This window comes from Ictalurus furcatus, chromosome 16 (assembly GCF_023375685.1).
Source record: "Ictalurus furcatus strain D&B chromosome 16, Billie_1.0, whole genome shotgun sequence".
In the NCBI taxonomy this organism is placed as follows: Eukaryota; Metazoa; Chordata; class Actinopteri; order Siluriformes; family Ictaluridae; genus Ictalurus; species Ictalurus furcatus.
In genome coordinates this window covers 9,989,329-10,014,239 of record NC_071270.1, presented here as the reverse complement: position 1 = coordinate 10,014,239, position 24,911 = coordinate 9,989,329, and the positions used below count along the sequence as shown (strand labels likewise).

Here is a 24,911-nt window from a genome sequence, read left to right as displayed (position 1 = left end):
ACTTTATATCTAAGCTGCTTTTTATCTGTTGATTTGTGTCCTTTATCTTGTATTATCCTGTATTGCTAGAATATGTCTTCATGTATCATATTATATACAATATGTGGACACTTGACCTTCACATCCATACAGTCTGTGCTTCTTCCCCAAACTGCTGCCACAAAGTTGGAAGCACACAGTTGTATAGAATGGCTTTGTATGCTGTAGCATTACAATTTCCGTCACTGGAACTAAGAAGCACAAACCTGTTCTGGCATGACAATGCCCCTGTACACAAAGCGAGCTCCATGAAGACATGGCTTGATAAGCTTGGCGTGGAAGAACTTGAGTGGCCTGCACAGAGCCCTGACCTCAACCCCAATGAACACCTTTGGAATGAACTGGACCTCTGACTCCACCCCAGGCCTCCTCTTCTAACATCAGTGCCTGACCTCACTAATAGGCTTGTGGATGAACGGACAAATCACAGTCACACTCCAAAATCTAGTAGAACGTCTTCCCAGAAGAGTGGAGGTTATTATAACAGGAAAGGGGGTTTAAATCTGGAATGAGATGTTCAAAAGCACATATAGGCCATGATGGTCAGGTGTCCACAAACTTTTGTCCATGTAGTGTGTTTTACCTTTATATATCCTTAGGGTATGACTGTATAAATAGGTATGTATTTAACTTTTAAAATATGAATAAACATCTCTGCCTCCTGCAGGTCTCAGGGGAGCCCCAGGCTACTCACTGGAACAGGCTCATCACCTCCCAATAGAGATGGATCCTCTTATAGGTAAAAATAAATAAATAAATTTGATAGCACTTACTGTATAGTAGATACACAACATTGTATAACACTGATCAGTTTAAAACACACAAAGAGCAGCCCCATTTTGTTTCTCCATAAGTGTTCACTTGCCGTTGTCCGTAAATACACACTGACCAACACTCTTCTTCCAATCATCACAGCCAATAACTCTGGGGTGAATAAACGGCAGATCACTGACCTGGTTGACCAAAGCATTCAGATAAACACACACTGTTTTGTGGTCACTGCTGACAATCGCTACATCCTGGTGTGTGGCTTCTGGGACAAGAGTTTCCGAGTCTACTCCACAGAAACGGGTCTGTCTCTTTGCATGCACTTATTACTGTGTATTCGTTCCTTATTTATAAACTAACCTCTAGTTTGTGTCTTTCCTTCTTCTGCCTGTTTAAAGAAATGAAAGAAAAGAAAAAAAATCAGTGGTCTATAGTGGTCTGTGTTTCCATATACAGATCCTTAAATACTAGCGCCAGCAGATAATTTACAGTGAGTCTCATTAGTCTCCACTTTTGAATCGTGATGTTGACCTTGTGGTTCAATGTGTCCTCAGGTAAACTGACTCAGATTGTGTTTGGTCACTGGGATGTAGTGACGTGTTTGGCTCGTTCTGAGTCGTACATCGGCGGAGACTGTTACATCGTCTCAGGCTCACGAGACGCCACGCTGCTGCTGTGGTACTGGAGTGGACGACATCACATCATCGGAGACAATCCCAACAACAGTGAGTTCACACAATGCTGCATTTAAAACACACAAAGAGCAGCCCCAATGCTGCAAGGTTCTAATGAATAAACACTTCAACAAGAGGAAAAGAATCCAGTTCCATACTGTATTTCACTAAGCTAAAGATTTGATTTGGTACGTAGGTCATGTTTAAACTGTAGAGTACGCTTCCGAATCCCACCATCTGCTGCACTACATACATTGAGGAGTGATCTGGGTTCAGTAGGAAAGTATTTACTAGGAGGATTAATTATTGTGCACAGATGACAGATGATAGTTTCTGAATCAGGAACAGGAATGTGTAAACACTGATGAAACTGAGCAAAATATAATTCAGCTCAAATCCAACATACAGTGCTGTGAAAAAGTATTTGCTCCCATCCTGATTTCTGCTTTTCTGTATCTCTCATACTAAATTGTTTCAGAAATTAAAACAAAATCTAAGATAAAACAAAGGCAACCTGAGTAAACACAAAATACAGTTTTTAAATGATAATGTTATTTATTGAAGCAAAAAAGTTAGGATAATGATTGTATTTCCCTTGTTTATTTCCCTTAGTAATAATGCACTAAACTACCAAACAATCATACATAGGCCTCATGGCTTGTATACTATATATTGTGTTATGTTAGCTAGCACTTCTTAGCCTAGTGAATTCGGTTTCTGCGCAACCATAACATGGGAATGGGCAGAGTACTGGAACTTTTACTCACCATGTGATTTGTCCACCCTTGAATTCACATTTCACCAATTTGCGCACACTTTTACTTGAATAAATAACATTACAAATAAATACCAATATGCAGATTCACAAATGTATCCCTTTATGCCAGTGAAAGTGCTGTGTATTCTGAACCACCCAAGAAACATCAATACCAACAAATGGGCTGCTAGAAAGACACCATAAACAACTAAAATATGTTCAGTAGTAATAAGCATTTTGTTATATTCTGAAAAAGGTGATAAAACCACAGTGCAAGAATGTTGTGATTGAATAGTGAACACATCACAGAGATTAGTCGTCTGCTCTGTCAGGATCTGAGTGTGTGGTTTGTCTTGTCTAGGTGATTATCCAGCACCCCGGGCTGTTCTCACGGGTCATGATCATGAGGTGGTGTGTGTGTCGGTGTGTGCTGAGCTGGGACTAGTCATCAGTGGAGCCAAAGGTCAGTACAAACACCACTTCCTTCTATTGTAATCAGTTAAATGCATTACTGAATATATACTGCTTGTTGTATTTATTAATTAATCTGTGTGCGAAAAAATGCAAAACAGGTGCAGCACTCAGTAACAATAATGGGGTTGTACATTTGCCGTGTCTATTTCCAGGTTTAATTACGTATTAGTTATGATGTCACCTTGAACAGAACTATCCCATCTTTGGTAGCATAGATGGGAATTTTTTGGCATTTCTACGTGTTCATTATCTTTAGCCAGCAAATTAGACTGCGCTAACCTGACTCGATTTCTGAAACTTTTGAGTGTTATTAACTGCAAAAAAGATGAGTGAGTCCATATATATAAAACTCAAAGATACTCTCACTGCTTTTATGGTCTGTAGGCAAACTGTTATGTCTTAACATGACTGTGTGTGTGTGTGTGTGGGGTCAGAGGGTCCATGTTTGGTACACACCATCACAGGGGATCTGCTGCGGGCTCTGGAGGGTCCAGAAAACTGCCAGCAGCCTCGGCTCATCTCCGTGTCCAGTGAGGGTCACTGCATCATATACTACGAGAGAGGCCGCTTCTGCAACTTCAGCATCAATGGCAAGCTGCTCGCTCAGATGGAGCTCAACGACTCTACCCGGGTAAGCTCTCACACCATAAAGCCCTTAATCACACACAGTGATGCCTTTATTACTTCAACTCAACTCTGATATCTCTGTGTGTCAGGCTGTGCTGCTGAGCAGCGATGGACAGAATCTGGTGACTGGAGGAGATAACGGAGTGGTGGAGGTGTGGCAGGCCTGCGACTTTAAGCAGCTCTACATCTACCCAGGCTGTGACGCTGGAATCCGGGCCATGGATCTCTCTCATGACCAGAGGTGAGCACACTCCTAGTTTGTGTAGTTATGTAACATGTAAATGAGCAGATTGATAGGACACTAGAGTCCTCTAACCATAATAATGATCATAGTGTACTCACAATAAAAACATATAATAATGACTATAAAGCCATTAACATAGCATCATTGTTAAAGGAACAGTTTGGCCAAACAAAAAAGTTTAGTACTTACTTATTTCATTGATCATCGGGGATATATGTATGCTTAATTAATTTTCGAACCTGTATAGATGCTAGTGAAGTTATAGACTGAATAATGAATGAGACTTGAGCATAAACTGTTTTCAGTAAGTGCAGTAATCTTTTGGTTGTGAGACCGTTCACAGACATCAGAATAAGTGGAGCCTCAAGGAGTCTAATGTATAATTTATATAAATTATTTATATAAATTTGTATAAATTAATTTCTTTCTCTTTTTTTTGTTATTGTTTCATTTTTTTTTCTTTATGTTTTATATTCTCAACTCCTGTATTTACAGAACTTTAATTACTGGCATGGCATCAGGCAGCATCGTGGCATTCAACATTGATTTCAACCGCTGGCACTATGAGCATCAGAACAGATACTGAGAGTGGACATAAACACACGCACACACACACACACACACACACACACACATGCGCGCGCGCGTGCACACACACACACACACACGCATGCACATACACACACGCACACACACGCGCACACACACACAGTGGAGTGTGAGGAACGAGAAAACTGACTGCAGGCTGCTGCCAAACTTCAGCTGGGAGAGCTCCTACTAACTCATGACCCGTTAGAAGTTTCCGGAAACACCAAACATGTCTCTGTTCTGGAATAGACTGGACCGTCGGACTTAATGAAAAGATTACAAACATAAGACTTTGTTGTTGTAAGCTAGAATCTTTAGGATTGTTTTTCACACCCCACATATGATAATAGGTCATGTAAAGTCTTCTTGTTTGCAGACTGTGAACATGATCAGTGCTGTGGACTCGAGAAAGTATCTCAACCTCAGAGGCTTCAGAGATGAACCACCAAATAATCAAATCAAAGAATGCTTTTACTCTCATTTTAGCGGGTGGGCTAGAGAACCAGGGTTGGGACACACACACACACGCAGAATGTTGGTGAATATAATACAGGTCTTTGGTCTAAGGGCAGAGCTTACATCCCTCAGTTTCCCCCATCCGGACGGTTCCGCCACCTTTAAAATCATTAATGACTTGCTGTATGTAAATTATTGTGTATTATTAATAAACTGTTGGCGCTTTTGATGAGATGATGGTGGCCTGAGATGAGAGCAGCCAGGTACACGCTGGAGGTCATGTCCTATCAGAAAACGACCTTCGTTTTCTTCTTTGTATATTTGGTAATTGTTTTGTCATATATGTACATAACTCGACAGCGTGGGCAAGACAGGCATGTAAGTGGAGAAAAGAATTAAAAAAAAAACACTAAGGTAAAAATAAAATGTAACCCTCTCACTCTCACACATTTTCTGATTATTTATGATAAAAAAAGAAATAAATGTTGAAGATTTTGTAATGGCACTTTGCACCAATAACCTAATTTAGCGGAATGGTTTTATTTTTGTTTATAGAAACCATCAGTTGTATGATTTGTGCATCGATGTTCGTTGTATTTGTTCAATATTAAAAACGTGTAATGATTCTGTTGTACCACCGCAGTAAGCAATATCATAACGCCGTAGCTAGGAGAGAAATAGAAATCATAAAGCTTTTGAGGAGGAAAGCTTGGTTTATATGAGTATTAAAATATGTAAACACTTCAATATGCAGCAGTTTCATTTTTTCCCCCCTCAGCCACTTAAGAATAAGAAAAATATTTTTGGATCTACAGTGTAATACTGAACTCTAATATAACCTTGTTTCCTTGCAAAGGTGTAAATAATAACCAAAAAAAAACTCAACAGAACAATGAATTATGCAAAGAGTTTGGGGATTTTGCCTTGTTATTGGCCATGGGTGTGTGTATATGACTGAGACAGAGGTGCAGTAGTTGATGAGCACAGCTGTCCAGGATTAAAGGTGACTGGTTAGTACTGTACGTTTGATTCAATTTGTACATTTTTGTTCTTTTATTTTTCCATGGTGACTTGATTATTGCATATGTCTCTAATTTATTGTTTTGTTTATTGTTTGTAGAGAGGAGAGGTACAGTTATTGGTGAAAAAAATGAAGGAAAGACATTTTAATCTAACTCATGAACTCGAGCCCCATCTGCTGATTCATGCATTTGCAGCAACGTGAATAAGGCAGAAACTGACAGGAGGCATCTCTTCAAATGTTCAAAATTCATTCATGCCAATATATAAAGATCAATAACTGTAAAATACAATTGTTTTCTTTTTGTCGTATTTACAATAAAACCAACCAAAACATGCCTGTCAGGTGTGTCTCTATTTTTGTGACCTGCTGAGGCTCTTTACCAGAGAGCTGTAATACACAACACGACTTTTTTTTTTTTTTTTACTCCTAGTGTGTGACTACTGCTTAGTCTGTGCAGAACACTGTACTTGCATATACATATACTAAACATTAAATATCGTAATGAAGTTCAAAATCAGTGTGCTTTTGGCCATCTTGTTCAGTACAGTAGTTACATGCAGCTTTTCATTGGGATGTTTAAAAATAAAAGCATATTTTAATGTTTGTTTGAATATATTCTTTCATATTGACGGTCAACTTTTGTTTTTCACACTCAACTCCACAATTATTGCCACCCTTCCTAAAGAACGTAATCTGTGCAATTAATAATATTTTAAGCTTAAATATACTGATGTATAAATGTTTAGTTTTTTCTTTGAACATTAGTTTCAAAATTATCCAATCCAACTTATATGAAGAATATTTTAGTGGTATTTGGACACATAGAGATGATAAGTTAAAGGAAAAACCTACACAAAGTGTCTTAGTAAGGTGGTGTGCCACTGTGGAGGCACCAGAACAGCTCCGATGTACCTTGACGTAGATTCTACAGTCTCCGGTGGGATCAACACCATTCTTCTAAAAGACTGTGTACTGATGATGTGATGGAGAGCGCTGTCTGACGTTAGGCAAATGGATTGCGATCTGGTGCCTGTAAAGGCCATTGCATATGATTCACATCATTTACATCCCCATCAAACTATTCGGCGAGTCCCTGTTCCCTCTGGAAAGGGGTGCAGTCATCATAGATGAGACCATGCCCATCAGGATAGAAAAGTTTCATTGTAAGTTGATCGGTCTGAGTAACTCTGTATTGATTTAAAGAGAATCTCGAAGAGTACAAGTGGACCCAAACCAAAAAGTTCCAGTATTTTCTTGTAGTAATGATTTTCTCAGATAGACTGTATTACATGGGCAGAAAATTGGACTGCTTACAATGCATATTAATATAGAGGTTTACATACAGCTCCTCCTTATCTAGAATATACAACTAAAGTGATTGATTTCAACAGAAACATTTTAGGAAATCATCTGCCTCGGTCATTCATACTAATGTTAAACATTTGTGTTTTTGTAAAATGAACATACAGTATATGCTTTAATAAGTGACGGATCAATTCTACTTCATAAATCCATTCAGCTAACAAAAAAACAGGAAAATGATAAAATAAAGAAAAACAAACATGCAAAATCACACTTTTTCAGAATTATGTCTTTATTGTTTTTGGTGTGAACCAGGCACACAGTATAGCTGATTTCATCATGTCAGACAAGGGTGCAAATTATGTAAATACAAGTAAAATCGGTCTAGCAGTGGCTGTAGAAGTACACAAAACTAGGGATTTCTTTTGTATTAATAATATTGTTCTGATTATGAGTAATGAACAGAAGCAGTTGGGGTCCTTAAAGCCATGGCACAGTCGCTGGTGCAAATGCAGGTTAAGATGCATTTTTGTTGACTTGACAGACAGAGTGGTGTTTATCATTTTTTCAATTTCCTCACACTTTCTCATCACCTCCTAACCAAATGCTCAGTTTTAATCAATCAAAAGAAAAAGAATGAGTGATGTGATGATAACTGATGTCCATACACTGAGTCGACTGAGAGCTACACTAGCTTTATTCCCAATACAATTTATCACTAATATTTCAAATCCTATCTGCCATTCAAACCCAAAACTTCTGCCCCTTAAACCTGAATTTCAGCTTCCTTAGATACTCCACTATCTCTACATTGATTTCTGTTATAGATTACCCACATAGGAACCGAGACACACTGAATATCATGGACGCAAGCGCTTCCAAGGAAAGATACAGACATCTTTCCTACAAGCTTGTTGCTTTTGTGCTTGAGACGGTTATGTACAGTGAAATGATGACATATGCAATTGCTATACTCGCTAGTTAAGTTAAAGAAATATAGTGTCAATATCAAAATAATTGAAATTATATTATTTACACCGATTACAAAAAAAACGGTCCCCATCTCACATGCGAGCCTACTCTCTGTGCTAGATAGCACCTTCAGCTGCAGTTTCGGAGAGAAGGAGAGCAAAGTGCTGAAATTAAGACAAGGTGTTATTGTGATGGGGAAGAAAGAGTTTTTCGACACAGAAGACAGGTGCTTTGTTTCCAGAGTGTAGAGATCAGGTGGACAAAGTCAGTGTGCCTGTGGCTCTGCAGCTTCACATTATCAATCATTACAAATGACCAATTAACTGCTAATGAACTGCTAATTAGCTGGTCCATCCACGAGACTGGACCAAAAATACATGAAATCAGTGTACAGAAGCTTTAGGCTGGCTTCTTTTAACTGAGAAATAAAAAACTGAATTAATGAAATGGTTCAATTCAAAGAATTCATTGCCAGTCCTGACAAACTGTATTCCCAATTCCTAGCTGGGAAACAAAGTCCACACTTTACAAAATGTCTCAGATGAATTCCACACTTCCACATTCTGAATCCTCATAAACCCTTCTTCTCCTTCTGCACTCACCACCTTTACTCAGACCCTAGAAGGGAGAGCTGGGGGAGCAGACAGTCTCACTGGAGCGGCCGGAAAAGTCTTCAGACTCAGACGTGGATGTGGAGGAGGTGGGACTGAAGGGGACCGTTTGGAGAGCAAGACGGAGAACGGAGGACGAGAGTGGAAAGGGGAGGCTACAGAACGGCTGGGCAGTGCAAGGCTCTCTGCTTACATTCTGGTGGCGTCCTCATCTGAGAATCTGCCTCTCCTTATCAAGAGCGGTGGCCTGGAGAGGGACAGAGAGGCATTTTAGTCATTATAGACTTAGCTTTGTATGGAACAAGGGCACCGCTGAAAAAAAAAATCATCAATACTCATAATCATAATGAAATTGTGTTTTAACTCAACAGAAAGGTCATGGCAGAGAAACTGTGTATAGCACTAAGAATGATGCTCTAATAAAAAGAATATCCAGAATACATAGTATTTGGAAAGTGGTGATTCAATCTGAAGGTGAAAACTTTGATTATTTCTGAGTATATTATAATACAGTTGCAATCAAAATGATTCAACCCCCATTGCAATTTTATTGTCAACATTTACAGACTTTCAGCTGTTTGCAATGAACAAATCAAACAAAAACAATTGAAATAATTCAACACAAGGAATGCTTCAAGTGGTTTCCCCAAATTCAACTGAAAATGCAATTTATAATGATTTCTCCAGTGTTAAAATTATTCAACCCCTTCATGGTAAGCATCTTTAGTACTTAGTAGAACACCCTTTTGCTGTTATGACCTGCTGCAAACGAGATGCATAGCCAGACACCAGCTTCCGGCAGCGTTCCTGAGGAATCTTAGCCCATTCCTCATGAGCAATGGCTTCCAGTTTGGTAATATTCCTGGGTTTTTGTGCTGCAACCGCCTTGTTCAACTCCCAACAGAGATTTTCTATAGGGTTCAAGTCAGGTGACTGTGATGGCCCTGTAGAATCTTCCAGGACTTCTTCTGCAACCAAGCCTTGGTGGAATGTGAGGTATGCTTGGGATCATTGTCCTGTTGGAAGGTCCAATGACGCCCAAGCTTCAGCTTCCTCACAGATGGCATGAGGTTTTCTACTAGGATTTCCTGATACTTCAATGAATCCATCTTGCCTTCCACACGTTACTGGTTTCCAGTGCCAGAGGATGCAAAGCAGCCCCAGAGCATCACCGAGCCATCAACACGCTGTGTTCTTTCTTCATTCTTTTTCCTCCAGACATACCGCTGATCCATCATGCTGAAAAGTTCCAGTTTTGTTTTATCGCTCCACAGAACAAAATCCCAAAACTTCTGTGGTTTATTTATATGATTTTGAGCTGACTTTTCTTGTGCTTTTGGGTCAATAGTGGCATACATCTTGGACTTCTGGCATGGAAACCTTCTGCGTTTAGTACGCGCCATACTGTGCTCACTGAAACCTCAGTGCCTATTGCCGCCAAGTCTTGCTGCAGGTATTTTGCAGTCACTCGAGGGTTTTTCACAACCTGCGTTCTCAGAAATCTGGTTGCAGCTATTGATAGCTTCCTTTTTCTGCCCCAACCAGGTATTTCATATATGTTCTGCCCCTAGCCAGTCAAGGTATTTCATGTGTTCCAGCTCAAGCACATCTGGTGCAACTAATGAAGCCTTTGATTAGGTGCATCAGGTGTGCTTCAGACAACACCTGTTTTGCATATTTGTGTTGGTGTGAGGGATTCTATTCAGAGGGTTGAATAACTTTGAAACTGGAGAAGTCATTATAAGTTGCATTTTCAGTTGAATTTTGGGAAACCACTTGAAGCGTTCGTTGTATTGAACTATTTCAGTTGCTTTTGTTTGATTTGTTCATTGCAAACAGCTGAAAGTCTGTAAATTTTGACAATAAACTTGATTTGCAATGGGGGTTGAATAATATATATTATATATATATTGATTATTATTATTATTATTATTATTATTATTATTATTATTATTATTATAATGTCTAGAATCACAACACAAACTGCACCACTAATGTGGTTTCCATAAAAATGTAACACATACTATAAATTAATAAAGGTGATTTCAAATTCTCTGGATAGTAAAGTGTGCTAGCATAATATATATATATATCAAACCCCTCTCTAAAATGGAACTTCTGTTTATGGTTCTACAGAGAACCTTTAATGGTTTGCCCAGAGGTGCAAACTTCAAAAAAAAATAAATAAATAAATTATTATATATTTTATCCTGCAGAACAAACAATGCAAATATTTACAGCATCAAACAAAATCATCATTAAGCAAATGTTAGAAATTTAAACTGATGATAAAACATCCATAGAATTGTGCATAAGTGACATGCCACAGAACACAATCAGACTTGCTGTTAGACGCAGGGGCAATCTTTACCTTATCCAGTACATTCCCAGTACATTCGGGTGCTGATAAAAGTCCAATGATCCTGATCTCTGGATGCCAAAGTCATGATTGAGCTATGCAAAGAGAAACCAGTACAACTCAACACAAAGCCCTCACACATAACACCCTATATATATATTACACATCCTGCTATAGTAGTGTAGAAGTATAGTAGTAAACCCATTTCCCTATTGCACCTTTACTATATTCATTTGTAAACATTAAGTGACAGATAATACTATAGGAGTGCATGTTTTACATGCTTTCTTATTAACAGCATTTTGCAGGTGACTAAAACTAAGGGAAATGCAGTTTTCATTTGTTGTGATTCAATGCTATTCTTTTTTAATAACCCGTAGTGTAATTTCAAGTAACTCATCACAAAACATTTTGTGTGGCATATTTTTTAGTTCATTAACATTAGTGGTTTCTTCATTATCTTTTATTTATTTACTATATTGTATCGTCAGAGCGGTTATAACAGCTCTGAACAGTCGTTTCCTCACCAGCTTCTTTTTTATTTTCTCTTGATATTAATAACCCTAAAACTAACCCTAACTATCCTGAAGACTGTCCCGACCTTAAGACACATGTTACAATGTTTTGATGCTGGATGTTAAATAAATATCTCTTTACATAAGGCTTCGCCAAATGAATTATTATATACATTTTGACATCCATTTATTAGTAATCTTAGATTATATGGAGCATTCACCATCTCTCTTAATGAGTATACTATACTATAGGAAACGGTAAAGTATTAGAATAAACACGTTAATATGAACCTGTGAATTACAGCAGGAACTACTGTCAGAATTGCTGTTATAGAAACTTAATTAACCCTCTTCTGAGAATCGAGGACAGTGCTGTGGTATAATTACTGGTATGACATAATGTGATATAATCATATAACTATTTCATCATAGAGCTGATGAGAGAGCAGCTCTCACCGTGATGACGTTCATTTCTGACGTGGTGTAGCTGGGCCTGGGGCTTGTGTTAAAGTGCTTCTTGATCTTTCCTGCCACTGACAGCTGGTGCTCGTTCTCTGATAAACCGTCATCCTGTGGATGTAATGTGCAATCTTATATTATAGAAGCAAATGATACTTGATATTTTACTAGTATGGCTGAGTTGTGAAGGAAATTACTGAGCAAGTCAGTGTGTTTTATAAGTTGCAGATTTGTCACATTTGACACACTCTGATCCAATGTATGTTACTCACTGATTGATTTCGGACGTATGTAAACTATATCGAGTTAACTCAGGTGAAGGTTATTTAGAGTTATTAAAGGTACTGGTTGTATTTTTCTACAGAGCAGTATCATCATGAGATACTCACAGTGACCCAGGGGTGTTCCAGCACCTGCAGAGCTGTGTATCTCTGATCTACTTCCACCTGCAGCATGGATATAATCAGCTCCTGCACACACACACACACACACACACACAGAGCAAGAGAGAGAGAGAGAGAGAGAGAGAGAGAGAGACAGAGAGAGAGAGCGAGAGAGAGAGAGAGAGAAAGATGGTCAGTGCTCATTAAAACATTTTGCAGGTTGCTGAGCTGTTTGAACAGAAGTTCTTAAGACATTTCTGAATGCTAGCAGTGTTAAAGTGAGAACAGCTGTTACAGCTGTTTCATGCAGCATCACATTTTTTGATGGAAGCTCTTTTGCAAATCTGTCTTAAAAGCAATAGAGACATTTACACCAAACAAGTCCCAAAAATACAAAGTGACTGACTGATGGAAGGAATTACTGAATGTTTTCCATCACACACCTTGGCTGAGTCCGACACATTGTCCCAGTATGGGAGAGGGAATTCTAACTGGCCCAGCAGAATCTGGTCAAACAGTGCCTCCTGGTCATCTGCACTCCTGTGAAAAAGTGACAAATTGCCGAAAATGACAGTTAAAAAAAGAAGAAGCTATGAATTGTAGTACATCCAGTAAACATAAGGGGGCTGTGCTGCTCCTGCTGTCTTACATAACTCATGTCTATTACACTTCCTACACTGGCTAGCACACGTCGCACATCATAATTCTGTGAAACAGAGGGCCCACAAAACAGCATCCAAAATAATTCAGATAACCAGCAATGCACCACATCCAGCACATGCTCTCAGCTTGGTTTGAATGAAAACACCACTCTGTACACATTCCCACATTTTGATCAGTTTGTATAAAAGGTGATGAATATTGTGCCTTGTGTAAGTCAGGCACAATCATCACAATGATCATGATGTTATGAGTGATTAAATTCTCGGTCCTGAGAGTATAAAACAATATTCTGAACCATTTATAATTGCTTCAATATAAAAAACACATAATAAACTCACCCTCGGAAGGGTGGGAAGCCACACAGTAGGATGTATGTGATAACTCCAGCTGCCCAAATATCTACCTTAAGGCCATAGCTATAGTGAGAGAAGAAGAAGAGCTTAGTCTAAAATGAGATAATAATGCTGTTCAGTTACAGTAAATATGCTACACTATATGTCCAAAAGTTTGTGGACACCTGACCATCACACCCATATGTGGTTCTTCCCCAGTCTGTTGCCATAAAGTTGGAAGCACACAATTGTATAGGATGTCTTTGTGTGCTATAGCATTACAGTTTCCTTTCATTGGAACTAAGAGGCCCAAACATGTTCCAGTATGACAATGCCCCTGTGCACAAAGTTAGCTCCATGAAGACATGGTTTGCTGAGTTTGGACTGGAAGAAATCCAGTGGCCTGCACAGAGCCCTGACCTCAACCCCACTGAATATGTGAATGCTGACTGCACCCCAGGCCTGCTCACCAGACATCAGTGCCTATCCTCACTAATGCTCTTGTGGCTGAATGGACAAATTCCCACAGCCACCCTCCAAAATCTAGTAGAAAGTCTTCCCAGAAGAGTTTAGGTGATTATAACAGCAGAGGGGGGAACTACATCTGGAAATGGATGTTCGAAATACGGGTGTGATGCTCAGGTCAGGTCTGATCTGCAAACTTTTGTCCATATAGTGTATATACATATTATTCAGACCTTGTATTTATTCATTACTTAACTTGGTTTTAAAACAAAACAAAAAAAAACATTAATATAAACAATATAAATGAATATAATATACATAATTATATTATAGAACTTTGTATAAAAATACAGAATAAAATTTAATTATAATATGCAATCAAACAAATAAAATTAAATGAATTTGAAAATGAAAATGAATACAATTGTGATAAATTAATACAAATTAATTCTAAAGCAATTTAAAAAAAGGAAACAGAACACTATGAAATGAACAAATACAGAGTTGATCATTTAACATGTCATTTAAGAAATGTTGCTGGTAATACAGTAAATGTAGCATATCTACAGAATGCTTTATTTAGATCTTTAAATCAAAGCCTAAGCTCAGACATGAGAAGTGTTATCAGTGAGCAGAGTCTCACCCGGTCTCTGCAATAATCTCAGGTGCTACATAAGTGGGAGTCCCGCAGACGGTGTAGAGTGGCCCATCTACCACTGTGGCCAAGCCAAAGTCTCCCAGCTTTAGAGACTTACTGCCGTCCTGGTGCTCATACACCTGAATGAGAACAACAGAGTGTTAATGTTTAGATCGGACATGTTTCACACTTGCACCATTTCTAATGAACTACTTCAAACACGAATGTGACTTCAAGACACGTGCCAACTGAGGCGATACTCAAATGTTGAATCACTGCTGTCCTTTGAACCCCCATCCCTTCCATGTTCATTAGCCTGAGTTTAACTTATGCTAAAGTAGAAAGACAAACTGCTGCCACTAACACATTCCACTTTCTCTGCTCTGTTTGGTTGCATAATGTCTGAAAGAGTGGCATTTGGAAGAAAAAAAAAAGAGAAAAAAAAGCCCCATTTGGAGTGAGGATGGTAGCAAAGTTTTTAGTAATGCATGCAATTACCACCAACATGAGGTGAGAGCCACTGACTCAGTGCCCATTTCACTTTGCGTTGATTAAATTTCACAGCCACAGTGAAGATGTGCCCACAATCACATATGCCATGGAACTAGTGCATGGTTTCGATGTAATGGCAATGTAATAATTGACTATAATTCTAATCATTATATTATAAACGCTAAGCCATGCTAATCCTTGTGGTAGAACATTTGAGAACATTAATATACCCACATAGTGTGAATAATGTTCCGGCAGAATTGCATTTATTTATGGCCTCTCTCTCTTAATCATCGTTGGGTGCTGAGGCCAGGGCACACACACACACTGATTCTGTTTCAGAATGGCATGTGTTTGAAGTGATTTAGTCTGTGCTCAGGGTGCAGGATGACTGTCAGTTTGTGAGTCATGTCTCACTTCCTCCCCTGTGACAGTGAGATCACACAGTCAGGCTCCAGGAGAAGGAGAGAGGAAGGACGGCACTGACAGTCAGAGTTATCCACCTGCTTTTCTGCATTTCGTTATTCCTTTCCTTAATTCATTCAATCATCTATTCAACTATTAATTCACACATCTATCTTTCTTTCTTTTTCATTCTTGCTGAAAAACACTTTCACAGACTGCTGCCACTGTGTATAATGTTGTATAATCATGAGTACAAAAAGCTTATATTGATGATGAAGTAAAATTTGGCAGTAAAAAAAAAAAAGGATCACATGTTTAGTTACATTTCCATCTATCCATGCATCCATTTTCTGTACCGCTTATCCTACACAGGGTTGTGGGGGAGCCTGGAGCCTATCCCAGGGGATTCAGAGAACAAGGTGGGGGACACCGTGGACGGGGCACCAACCCATTGCAGGACACAATCACACGCACACACACACACACACCCTGTGTGTGGGAGGAAACTGCAAACTCTGCGCACACAGGGCAGAGGTGGGAATCAAACCCCCAACCCTGGAGCTGCGAGGCAACATGCTAACCACTATTGCAGAAAGTAAGGTTCAAATGATCCTCTTACCAATAGGTTCTCTGGTTTAATGTCTCTATGGACGATGTTAAGGCTGTGTAGATATTTAATTGCATTGGCCAGGTTATACAGCATGCCACTGGCATCCCTCTCTGTGTATCTGGTCGCAGAGGTAATAGCATCAAAGAGGTCGCCCCCCTGTGGACAAGCAAGACACAACAACACAATAAATATCTGCAAAGTTTCAGACTAACAGGAAACTGTCCACCTTTTTTAACCTGTCATAATACAAAAGCCTATTAAGTACACACATGTCAAGGTCATTAGTTCATTCATTTGTACTTCACAGTAGCTTGTTGTTGATAAATAACATGAGCAGAAAGTTTACAGTGGCCTGGTTTGCTGAAATCCCCTCAAAGAGAAGGCTAACTAGAGCAGCAGCTTTATATAGAGCTGTGCTGGACTGAGCCAGCTGTACTATAAGGACCGACGAAATGAGACATCAAACATAAAAGGTCCTCCAAAATCTGCATGCTCCTTTCTGTCCTGTTTCTCTAAATTTGTCGAGACTAGCATTTAGACTGAGTAAAGGTTACTGTATGGCCTTTTCATTGCCCTGAATTGCGACATTTGTACATGTGTACATGTTTAGAAATTTGCTGAGGAGGACATAAAGTTTGAGTATTTCACCTAAGCACCCTAATTACTATGAAGTTGCAAGATCGCATCTGACATGTTACTTGTGAATTGATTCTTTACTTTCCAAAAGTACCACTAAAAGATATGCATCATATAATATGCGCACCTTGACAAGCTCCATGACAAGGTAGAGCTCACTGTATGTGTCCATCTCCTCAATCAGCAGCACGATGTTGGGATGTTTAACTCTCCGCAGAATAGCCACCTCGTTCTGGATCATTTGCTCCTGGGTGCGGGTGCACAGAGAAAAGCAATACAGTATTAAAGCGTGATCCTCAACTTTGAAGAAGCTCTGAGATGAGAGGAACCTAGCTCTAAAAGTCAAGGAAGGAATTTCGGTCAAGGCATCAGGAGGGCCAGATCAGAGGAGAGTATGCTGTCTTGACTTGCTGCTTGTAAACATTGTACATGAAGCATCCTTATGATTAGAACTTTAGCGCAGAACCTCTGTAAAAAAAAAACAACAAAAAAAAAAAAAACAGTAAGTAGTGATGTTCAGCGTGCTCTACTCACTTTTCCTCTGCATTTGCCTTTATTGATGATCTTGAGGGCATAGGCCCGGCCAGTAGAGCGCTCCACACACTCATGCACTACTGCAAAGTTTCCGTCGCCGATCATTCGGCCTAATGTGTAGCGGTCAGAGATGGAGGCAGGGACTGCAGGAGCTGTGCTCTCTTCCACAGGCTCAGCTAATCAGAGGATAACCAGACACATATAAATTCATCAACTTTATTCATCTTACATGGAGAAGAGGCATTATGTCAAAATCATAAGCACCCTTCATGGCAGACAGGTGCTCTCATTGCATATCAAAGGCTTGCAAATTCTGATATATCTGCCCTTAAATCATACTTTCCTTGCCCTGCTGAAAGAGCTGTACATGTAAGTGTCCAAGTTGATAAAAGATGACATAATAAAAGCTCTTTTTATACAACAGATCAAATTATGCTGTTACTGTGAGCTCAGTTAGAATTCTGAATGGTTTTGATATGTGTTCATTTATGAACAGCGATGTGTACAAATGATGCAGGATGTCAAAACTTCGTACCATCACTGACAGCACCATCACCCTCATCCAGGCTGCAGATCTTGGTGGAAGCCAGCGAGGTGGAAGAGCCGTTTTCTTCAGAGCCCTGAGAGAAGCAGAGAAGTGGAGATCAACAACATGCACTTTATCACAACTGGAAAATGGGAAAATTACATGAGTGATGATATGTGTGGCAGGTTTAATGTCTAAAGCACTTTGCAGGCAGCTGTTTCACCTCAGTATCTTTACAATGATTTCCTCCTCTTAAGTTTATCTGTTGTTCCTACCCATGTGGTGCCACAGCTGTTCTCACCTTTAAATCTAAGACTCAACACTAGGCTGAGGCAAAACCCTTGGGTGGCTCAGTGGCTGGTTGTCATGACAGCAGTGAGTGAGCTAGAAAGAGACTGAGAACAAGAGAACACAGTGGATGCAAAATGTTGTTTTTTTTTTCATCTCAAAGCTCTGGGAACCTTTGGGTCAGTGCTGAGAATGATTAGAAATGTACCATGCTGGGTTCATGTGACTGCTGGGAGAACCACAAGGCTGGGATTGGACAATATGTGTGGAGGGCAGTGACCAGATTGGGCCCCGAGAGATATGTGAAGTGTGTGTGTGTGTGTGTGTGTGAGAGCTGCTTTTAATATTGCATTCTGTAACATTTCATTGAGATCGCAGGCCACAACTCTGTTGCCATGGAAACTGCAGGTCTGTCAGAGTGAGCAACAGTAATAGTAATAATCTGTGTGTATGTGTGAGAGAGAGAGAGAGAGAGAGAGACACACAGAGTGCATGCCCATACAAAACAATTTCCTGTTTCCTGTCTCTCAGTTTGCCAAATATGATGATATTCTGTGCCTGTGTAGACAGTTATGAAAGAACCCATTGAACCCATTCCAAGTGATACCTCCTTTACTTATATGTTGATTAACAGTATAGTTCACAAAGAATCTGCTAATCTCCTATACCACAGCGAAGCTGAATTCTTGATTCTGATTCAGAAGGTGTTTTGAAAAAAGAGGGGCTGTGGGAGGGAGCGACTGTTACAGCGTAAGTGGTAAGATGAACTTGTTTCGAGGATGTTCCACAAGATTAAACATATAACTACAAATGGATACATAGGATAACAAGTTTTAAAATAGTTAGTACAAAAATAGTATTAGTATTGCCTAATTGTTGTGGTATAAGAAGAATAAAGCACTTCGGGATGTGCTGTTATTGGAAAATAATCAGCTCTGAATAAATCCCCCTGAAGTTTATTTTCCAATAACATGACGTAGTTCCTTACTTCGCGTCACTTTCACATTAATGTTCAGACTTTACAACAATACAGTTCAGAAACAAAGGACAGAAGAACACAAAATCTTACTGTCTTTGTTTCTTCATTTCACTTCCTGAACCCAGAGATTATTTATTTTAATCCAGGCAGAACATACATTAATCCATTATTTGCATCTACTATGCCTGTATTGTTGTTACAGCCAGAATCTTACTTAAACTCAGCAATGTTCATAATTTCACTGTAACAACAATGAAAAACATTTATGTGATTATTTTATTGGATATAACAAATTTAGTGATCGTTAGCAATTCAGTTGGATAAACCACAATACTTGAGATAGCTACAATAACACTGTACTGAGTCATTTCCGTGTGTGCTCTGGGAAAAGCACATGGAGAACAGCAAAGTCTGGACTAGACCAACTCACACACCTAAAACACTCACAATATAATCAAATATACAACACAATGTGTTCTATTTAATATATTCAGCATGTTCACACATGCACACAGTGATGTCAAATTATTCATTACGATTTACACGTACACACACACACACACACACACACACACACAATGATCAAAATAAAATAAACAGAATTTACTCTTACTCTGGCAGGAATGAAAGTAGTGATAATACAATACACAATTCAAATATCAATACTAATGAAAACATTGAATAAATGAACTAACAGAATGTAAACACACTAAAAAAAATGCAAAGAATGAGCAAAAGGATCAAATAAACAAACCCAGCCATCACATGTAACTCAGTTGTGTGAGAAAAAGAAGACAAGAAATAGATGCCCACTTATCTCATGTGTGCAGTGTGATGTTTCTCATGATACTGTAAGAGGGACTCACAAAAACATAAAAACATGCATGGAATGTACTTTAATGTATGATGCACAGATGACAGATACACATGTATTTTTTTAGAAAACACACAAAAAATGTTTCAATAAAAAATAAACAAATGACAAATTTCTAAATCAATTATTGTGAAATAAATGACATGAAAATGTGTGAACATACACACAAATGAGAAGAGCATGCAACTCAACAGACAATGTGGTGTACAAAGCCGGGCTATGACTTGACTGGCAGAATGAAGAAAATACAAAAGGAGGGATGGAATGGAACAAAAGCTGTATCATCACTAAATCTGATCACATGACCATCAAACATGAATAAATCTGAACGGCAAATAAAAGTAATCTATTCTCTCTCTTCAGAATTTCTGAATTGTTGCTCGAACAGCTCAGCAACCTGCAAAATGTTTTAGATGAGCAATGACCATCTTTCTCGCTCTCTTGCTCTCTCTCTCTGTCTGTCTGTCTCTCTCTTGCTCTCTCTCTCTGTCTGTCTCTCTCTGTCTGTCTGTCTGTCTCTCTCTGTCTGTCTGTCTCTCTCTCTGTCTGTCTCTCTCTGTATCTCTCTCTCTGTCTGTCTGTCTCTCTCTCTGTCTCTCTCTCAAAATTTTGCTTTGTTTCTGACAGAACATCACCATGACTGGGACACCTGGCCAACTGAGACAGATTGTGACTTTATAGACACATTGCGCATATTGCTGGTCTGTGCATTGATTAATGCTTCACATTAAAGGAATATGCAGCTTCTCCAGGAAAACAGAGCCAAAGGGCATTGGAGAACATTATGAGAGAAGGAAACCCCCTCACGGACTGAAACACTACAAAACACTATCCTATCATATAGAGCAGTTACCACTCTTGTGTAATTATGAAAAGTAGGTCACACTATGTACTATACTACTATACCAACTATAAAACACTGAACAGAACGACTGTGGTCCAAAAACCAGAATCAAGCTGTAGATTTTTTGATGCAAAAAACCCCCCACAAATTTTACATGAATTGTATTGTATTCATTCATTAATATTCCTCTTCTTATGTTGCGTCAGTCCTTCATTACTCTGTATCACTCCATCCTACACTACCTGCCCTAGTGCCCTCCACTCTTCTTCACATATCTGTTCTTCCATTCATCTGATGTTGCTGTGGTAACAGCTTACACTTCATCCCTCTCTCCACCCTTCCAAGTTATTTTCCAAATTCCTCCAATTATTTCACTTTTCAGTCTACGACCACCAATATTCCCATACTACTTAACACATGCCACCTAACATTCAGTGAAACACAGCCCTCAATTGATCTTTGTCTCCAAGCAACCATAAAGGTGTTGTTTTCATTATCGACATTGTCTATAAAAGTGTAAATCATTTGTGCATGTATGACAGAGATTGAGTAGAGGCAGAAAAAACAAACGCCACCTACCAGTCAAATGCCTTTTTGTTTTTGAGTCAAGGTCAAATAGTTAATTAGTTGGGAATTCCACTTAATCGATTATAAACACAAATAAATTGCTAATGCAACATCATCCATCCTTTTTCTGTACCGCTTATCCTACACAGGGTTGCAGGGTGCCTGGAGCTTATCCCAGGGGACTCTGGGCACAAGGGCGCAATCGCACACACAACGGACAATTTATAGATGCCAATCAGCCTACAACACATGTATTTGGTCTGAGGGAGGAAACCGAAGTACCTGCAGGAAAACCCCGAAGCACGGGGAGAACATGCAAACTGCACATACACAGGGCAGATGCGTGAATCAAACCCCCAACCTCAGAGGTGTGACGCAAACATGCAAACCTCTAAGCCACTGTGCCCCATCAAATGTATTTAACCGTAAAACCTTCTGACACAAAATTTTCTGGACATTTATGTGCAGTCCTATCTCATATACTGTTTATTAATAAGTGTGATCACCCAGGAATGATCAATGTGTATAAATAGTTCAGTGCTTAGCATACATTCACTGCTCGGTCAGATCAAATAAAACTGATGTGTATAGATAATGAGGAGATGTGGAGAATCAATACTGTGCATAATGTATGCATTGAATTGCAAAAGTATCACTGGAGACTAATTGCAGAGAGCCACACATTATTCAAGTAATGAAGCATAGACTCTCCAAACAAGTAGGAGAGTTAAAACTAAGCATAAATCCCAGAGGCCGCAAAAGATTTAAAGCTCTTTCTGCCATTTTCAGCTAGCTCACATCAGTGTCTGAATGTCAAAGACGAAAACTGGAGCATTCCGTGCCTCAACGCTGCATTTATGCTGGAGCACTTTTCATCTTCCTTACCCCCATTCACAAAATATGAGCTTCTTATCATAGTGTGACCTACTTATATGGCAGATGGCTGTGAAGCGATCAAGATTCCTGCCTTGCTTGGAGACGATCATCTGACTGCTTGAAAATGTCCTCTGGAGAGGTGGCAAGCAGCAAGAAGTGCAAAGCAATCCTCACCAGATCAAAGCACACTGAGATCATCTTGCTTCGAGCACTCTTGCAGTGATCACTGTTTGGTGCGGATATGTGCACTGAATATGAAACAGGGTAGGCTGAACTCAGAGAGCATAGAGAGTCATTTCTCTATCTCAGGGAACACTCTCTATCTCAGGGCTCAGTTTTAGGACAATCTGATGTTAGTTTTTTTTTTTTTTTTAATCATTGAGCAACAGCTGTGCCACAAATTCTCCTGGATATTTTTTCCTAACATATGCAGGCAACTCAAGGAAAGATTGAGCTCCAGACACCCTGTGAAGCCAGCAATGGCCACTTTTGGAATACAGCATAAGATGTCAGAGAAGTCTTCTATTCATTCTTCAGTCTAAGACACCTCAATTTTGTTTACTTCACCACATACTGGCACCACATGAAAAGACTAAACATTGCCAGGTTGGGCCACCAATTGAAAATCTATACACACAATGAGGCAAAGTATTAGCGCTTTTGAGCTGTTGATAAAAATGCAGAGAGAGATAAAGACTGAGAGAGAGAGATTAATGAGTTAATTACATAATTACATGGGTCTTGATTGAGCATGGACACTCTATTACTGCCTCCTCATTAACTGATGCAGCAGGATTTGGAACACTTCAGTGTGGTTACACACATCATTACACACATCATTACATCATAACGAGTTGCATGCTCGTTCAAGTTGTACACTCTAATACCACCAGTAGACAGTATGTCTACATCATCATTACAAAACTTCTAAAAGGCAGAGGTTGGTCTCCATGAACAAATCTGCTGGGCTTTCACACGTGCCTTTGATGGCCAAATGAGTGTTAGAGTGTGTGAAAGCGTTTAGGAGATTCCCCATTGCTAGGTATCCCATTGCTATTTCCCTTCTGAGTGAGTATGTGGAGTTAGGCTGCACGTTTGGTGCCTGCCTTGTCCTTCTCCTGAGAACACATAAGGAGTGTGTTACCAAGGGCTGGAATGGGGAAGGCTGTCTAAAATAATTAATAATCCAATTATACATAATAATAATAATAATAATAATAATAATAATAATAATTCAATAGGAATTGGAGATGAACATGAACATAAGATAGGATCAAGGCAGATACAACTGACTATGAGCTGTAAGATGTTGTGCAAGTATATGTGAGTATGAGATAATGTGCGTACCTTCTTGAGGCTCCCTGGACTGGCTGGAGTAGGACTGGGTGACTTCATACAGTTCAGTGTAGACAGCTGGCTGGCTGGAGTCCCGTTCACTAGGAGCACAGGAGAAACACAGTTGGTTTTATTGGCGAGTAAGTAAGATTCACTTAAAATTTTGATCTGACTTGACACATTAAGAGTATAATAAGAACCATGTTCAGTGAATGGAAGTTTTACTTATTAGCATCATGCGATTATTTGGGTTATACCGAAAATTCAGTGTGTAAAGACGGAGCAGACAACATTATCAAACAGGAGGTGAAGCAAACACACCAGATTACAGTGTAGGAACTCACAGAATAACCAGTAAAAAAAAATAAATTCACTGCAATCTTATGGACAACTTTTCTATAATATGACAGTATACATTAGACTAAATTTTACAAATCAGACAGTATTTTAGGCCTAAACCTGGCTCCAGGAAATAAGCCACATGTATAAAGAGCAGTGGGATGAGGAGACATCACCCACACAGTTTTGCCCACACTGCTTCTTCCCACACTTGAACACCAATCCATCCCTCCCACTAACTATTACCTACTAAACACAGCAGGAAATCTATAAAGACAGAGACGCATCCACGTTCATCAATGCCACACTGGGCCAAAATTTGAACTTTTGCCCCATGTACTGGTCCACACAACAAAAAAGAATCTAAAAACTCGAGCCAATTCAGTAGCTGAGATGATACTAGTCTGAAACAATCAGTATTAGATCAGATCAGATCAGTATTTATATCAGTGTACATATATACTTTTAATCAATGCCATGAAGGTGTAATGTTGACTGATGTGACAGACGTTGCACGTGAATACTGGACACAAATTGAAGTACACTGTCTGTCACATGACTTGACAACAGAATCTTGCCGAGAGTCGACTGGGTTACTAAGAGGATGTGAGTATCAGATCAGTGTCAGGTATCAGACAACACACAAGCTCTAATACAGGCATTGTATCAAGAATGAGAAAAGTGGGAAAGAATAAAGAAATTATGAGCAGGAAATAAAAAAAAAATTAAAAAGTGGGGAGGGGGTGGGGCGGGCAACATCTATAAGCAGAGGGACATGAGATATCATGAGGAAATGAATCTTTAATATTTGAAACACTTTTAAAAAGCTAAATTGCCAGATTACTATATTTCATTTTAAATGAAGTACGAAACCATGGAAGATCAGATGTATGCAGCAGAGTGTGTACATCTGACAGATAAAAGAGGCAGTCAGGAAATGACAATTAATTTGTACAGATTGTGTCAAAGGATTACCAGATTGGGGTATTTTTTTAAAAAAATACATATGTGATGCCAGTACTGTAGTTCATTCCTACATCCCATAGTGTATACCCAACCAGCGCTTCAATAAACCTTTCATTCAACACTGGAGAGTCCAAAAGGCACCAAAAAAAGGGCGAATCGAACAATAAATAGCCGAAATCGAAAAGGAAATCCTTGTAGCACCGGCAATCTCCTACCTTCGTATTGCAGCATACTGAAGTCAGACACAGTGCAGTTAATCCAAAAGGCAGGAGGAAACGGCGCTCACTTTCT

The 24,911-nt window shown here is 39.2% G+C and overlaps 2 protein-coding genes across 5 annotated transcripts in view; one reads left to right on the top strand and one right to left on the bottom strand.

Moving 5' to 3' along the window:
- Window positions 1-5,985, top strand: part of nbeaa (neurobeachin a) — a 186,892-nt gene extending 180,907 nt beyond the window's left edge. For all 4 annotated transcript variants that reach the window (XM_053645334.1, XM_053645332.1, XM_053645333.1 and 1 more), the window contains 7 exons: window positions 707-778; window positions 955-1,110; window positions 1,362-1,532; window positions 2,600-2,701; window positions 3,147-3,343; window positions 3,429-3,580; window positions 4,079-5,985. In XM_053645334.1, coding sequence (XP_053501309.1) covers window positions 707-778; window positions 955-1,110; window positions 1,362-1,532; window positions 2,600-2,701; window positions 3,147-3,343; window positions 3,429-3,580; window positions 4,079-4,169 — 941 coding nt within the window. In that variant the 3' untranslated portion in view covers window positions 4,170-5,985. The remainder of the gene's footprint in view (window positions 1-706; window positions 779-954; window positions 1,111-1,361; window positions 1,533-2,599; window positions 2,702-3,146; window positions 3,344-3,428; window positions 3,581-4,078) is intronic.
- Window positions 5,986-8,528: 2,543 nt separating this feature from the next.
- Window positions 8,529-24,911, bottom strand: part of dclk1a (doublecortin-like kinase 1a) — an 81,115-nt gene continuing 64,732 nt past the window's right edge. Inside the window, exons 6-17 of the mRNA XM_053645335.1 lie at window positions 23,328-23,416; window positions 17,562-17,646; window positions 17,027-17,202; window positions 16,620-16,739; window positions 15,866-16,012; window positions 14,356-14,489; window positions 13,254-13,331; window positions 12,696-12,792; window positions 12,259-12,339; window positions 11,867-11,980; window positions 10,908-10,990; window positions 8,529-8,783 (exon numbers count right to left, since the gene is read on the bottom strand). Coding sequence (XP_053501310.1) covers window positions 8,726-8,783; window positions 10,908-10,990; window positions 11,867-11,980; window positions 12,259-12,339; window positions 12,696-12,792; window positions 13,254-13,331; window positions 14,356-14,489; window positions 15,866-16,012; window positions 16,620-16,739; window positions 17,027-17,202; window positions 17,562-17,646; window positions 23,328-23,416 — 1,262 coding nt within the window. The 3' untranslated portion in view covers window positions 8,529-8,725. The remainder of the gene's footprint in view (window positions 8,784-10,907; window positions 10,991-11,866; window positions 11,981-12,258; window positions 12,340-12,695; window positions 12,793-13,253; window positions 13,332-14,355; window positions 14,490-15,865; window positions 16,013-16,619; window positions 16,740-17,026; window positions 17,203-17,561; window positions 17,647-23,327; window positions 23,417-24,911) is intronic.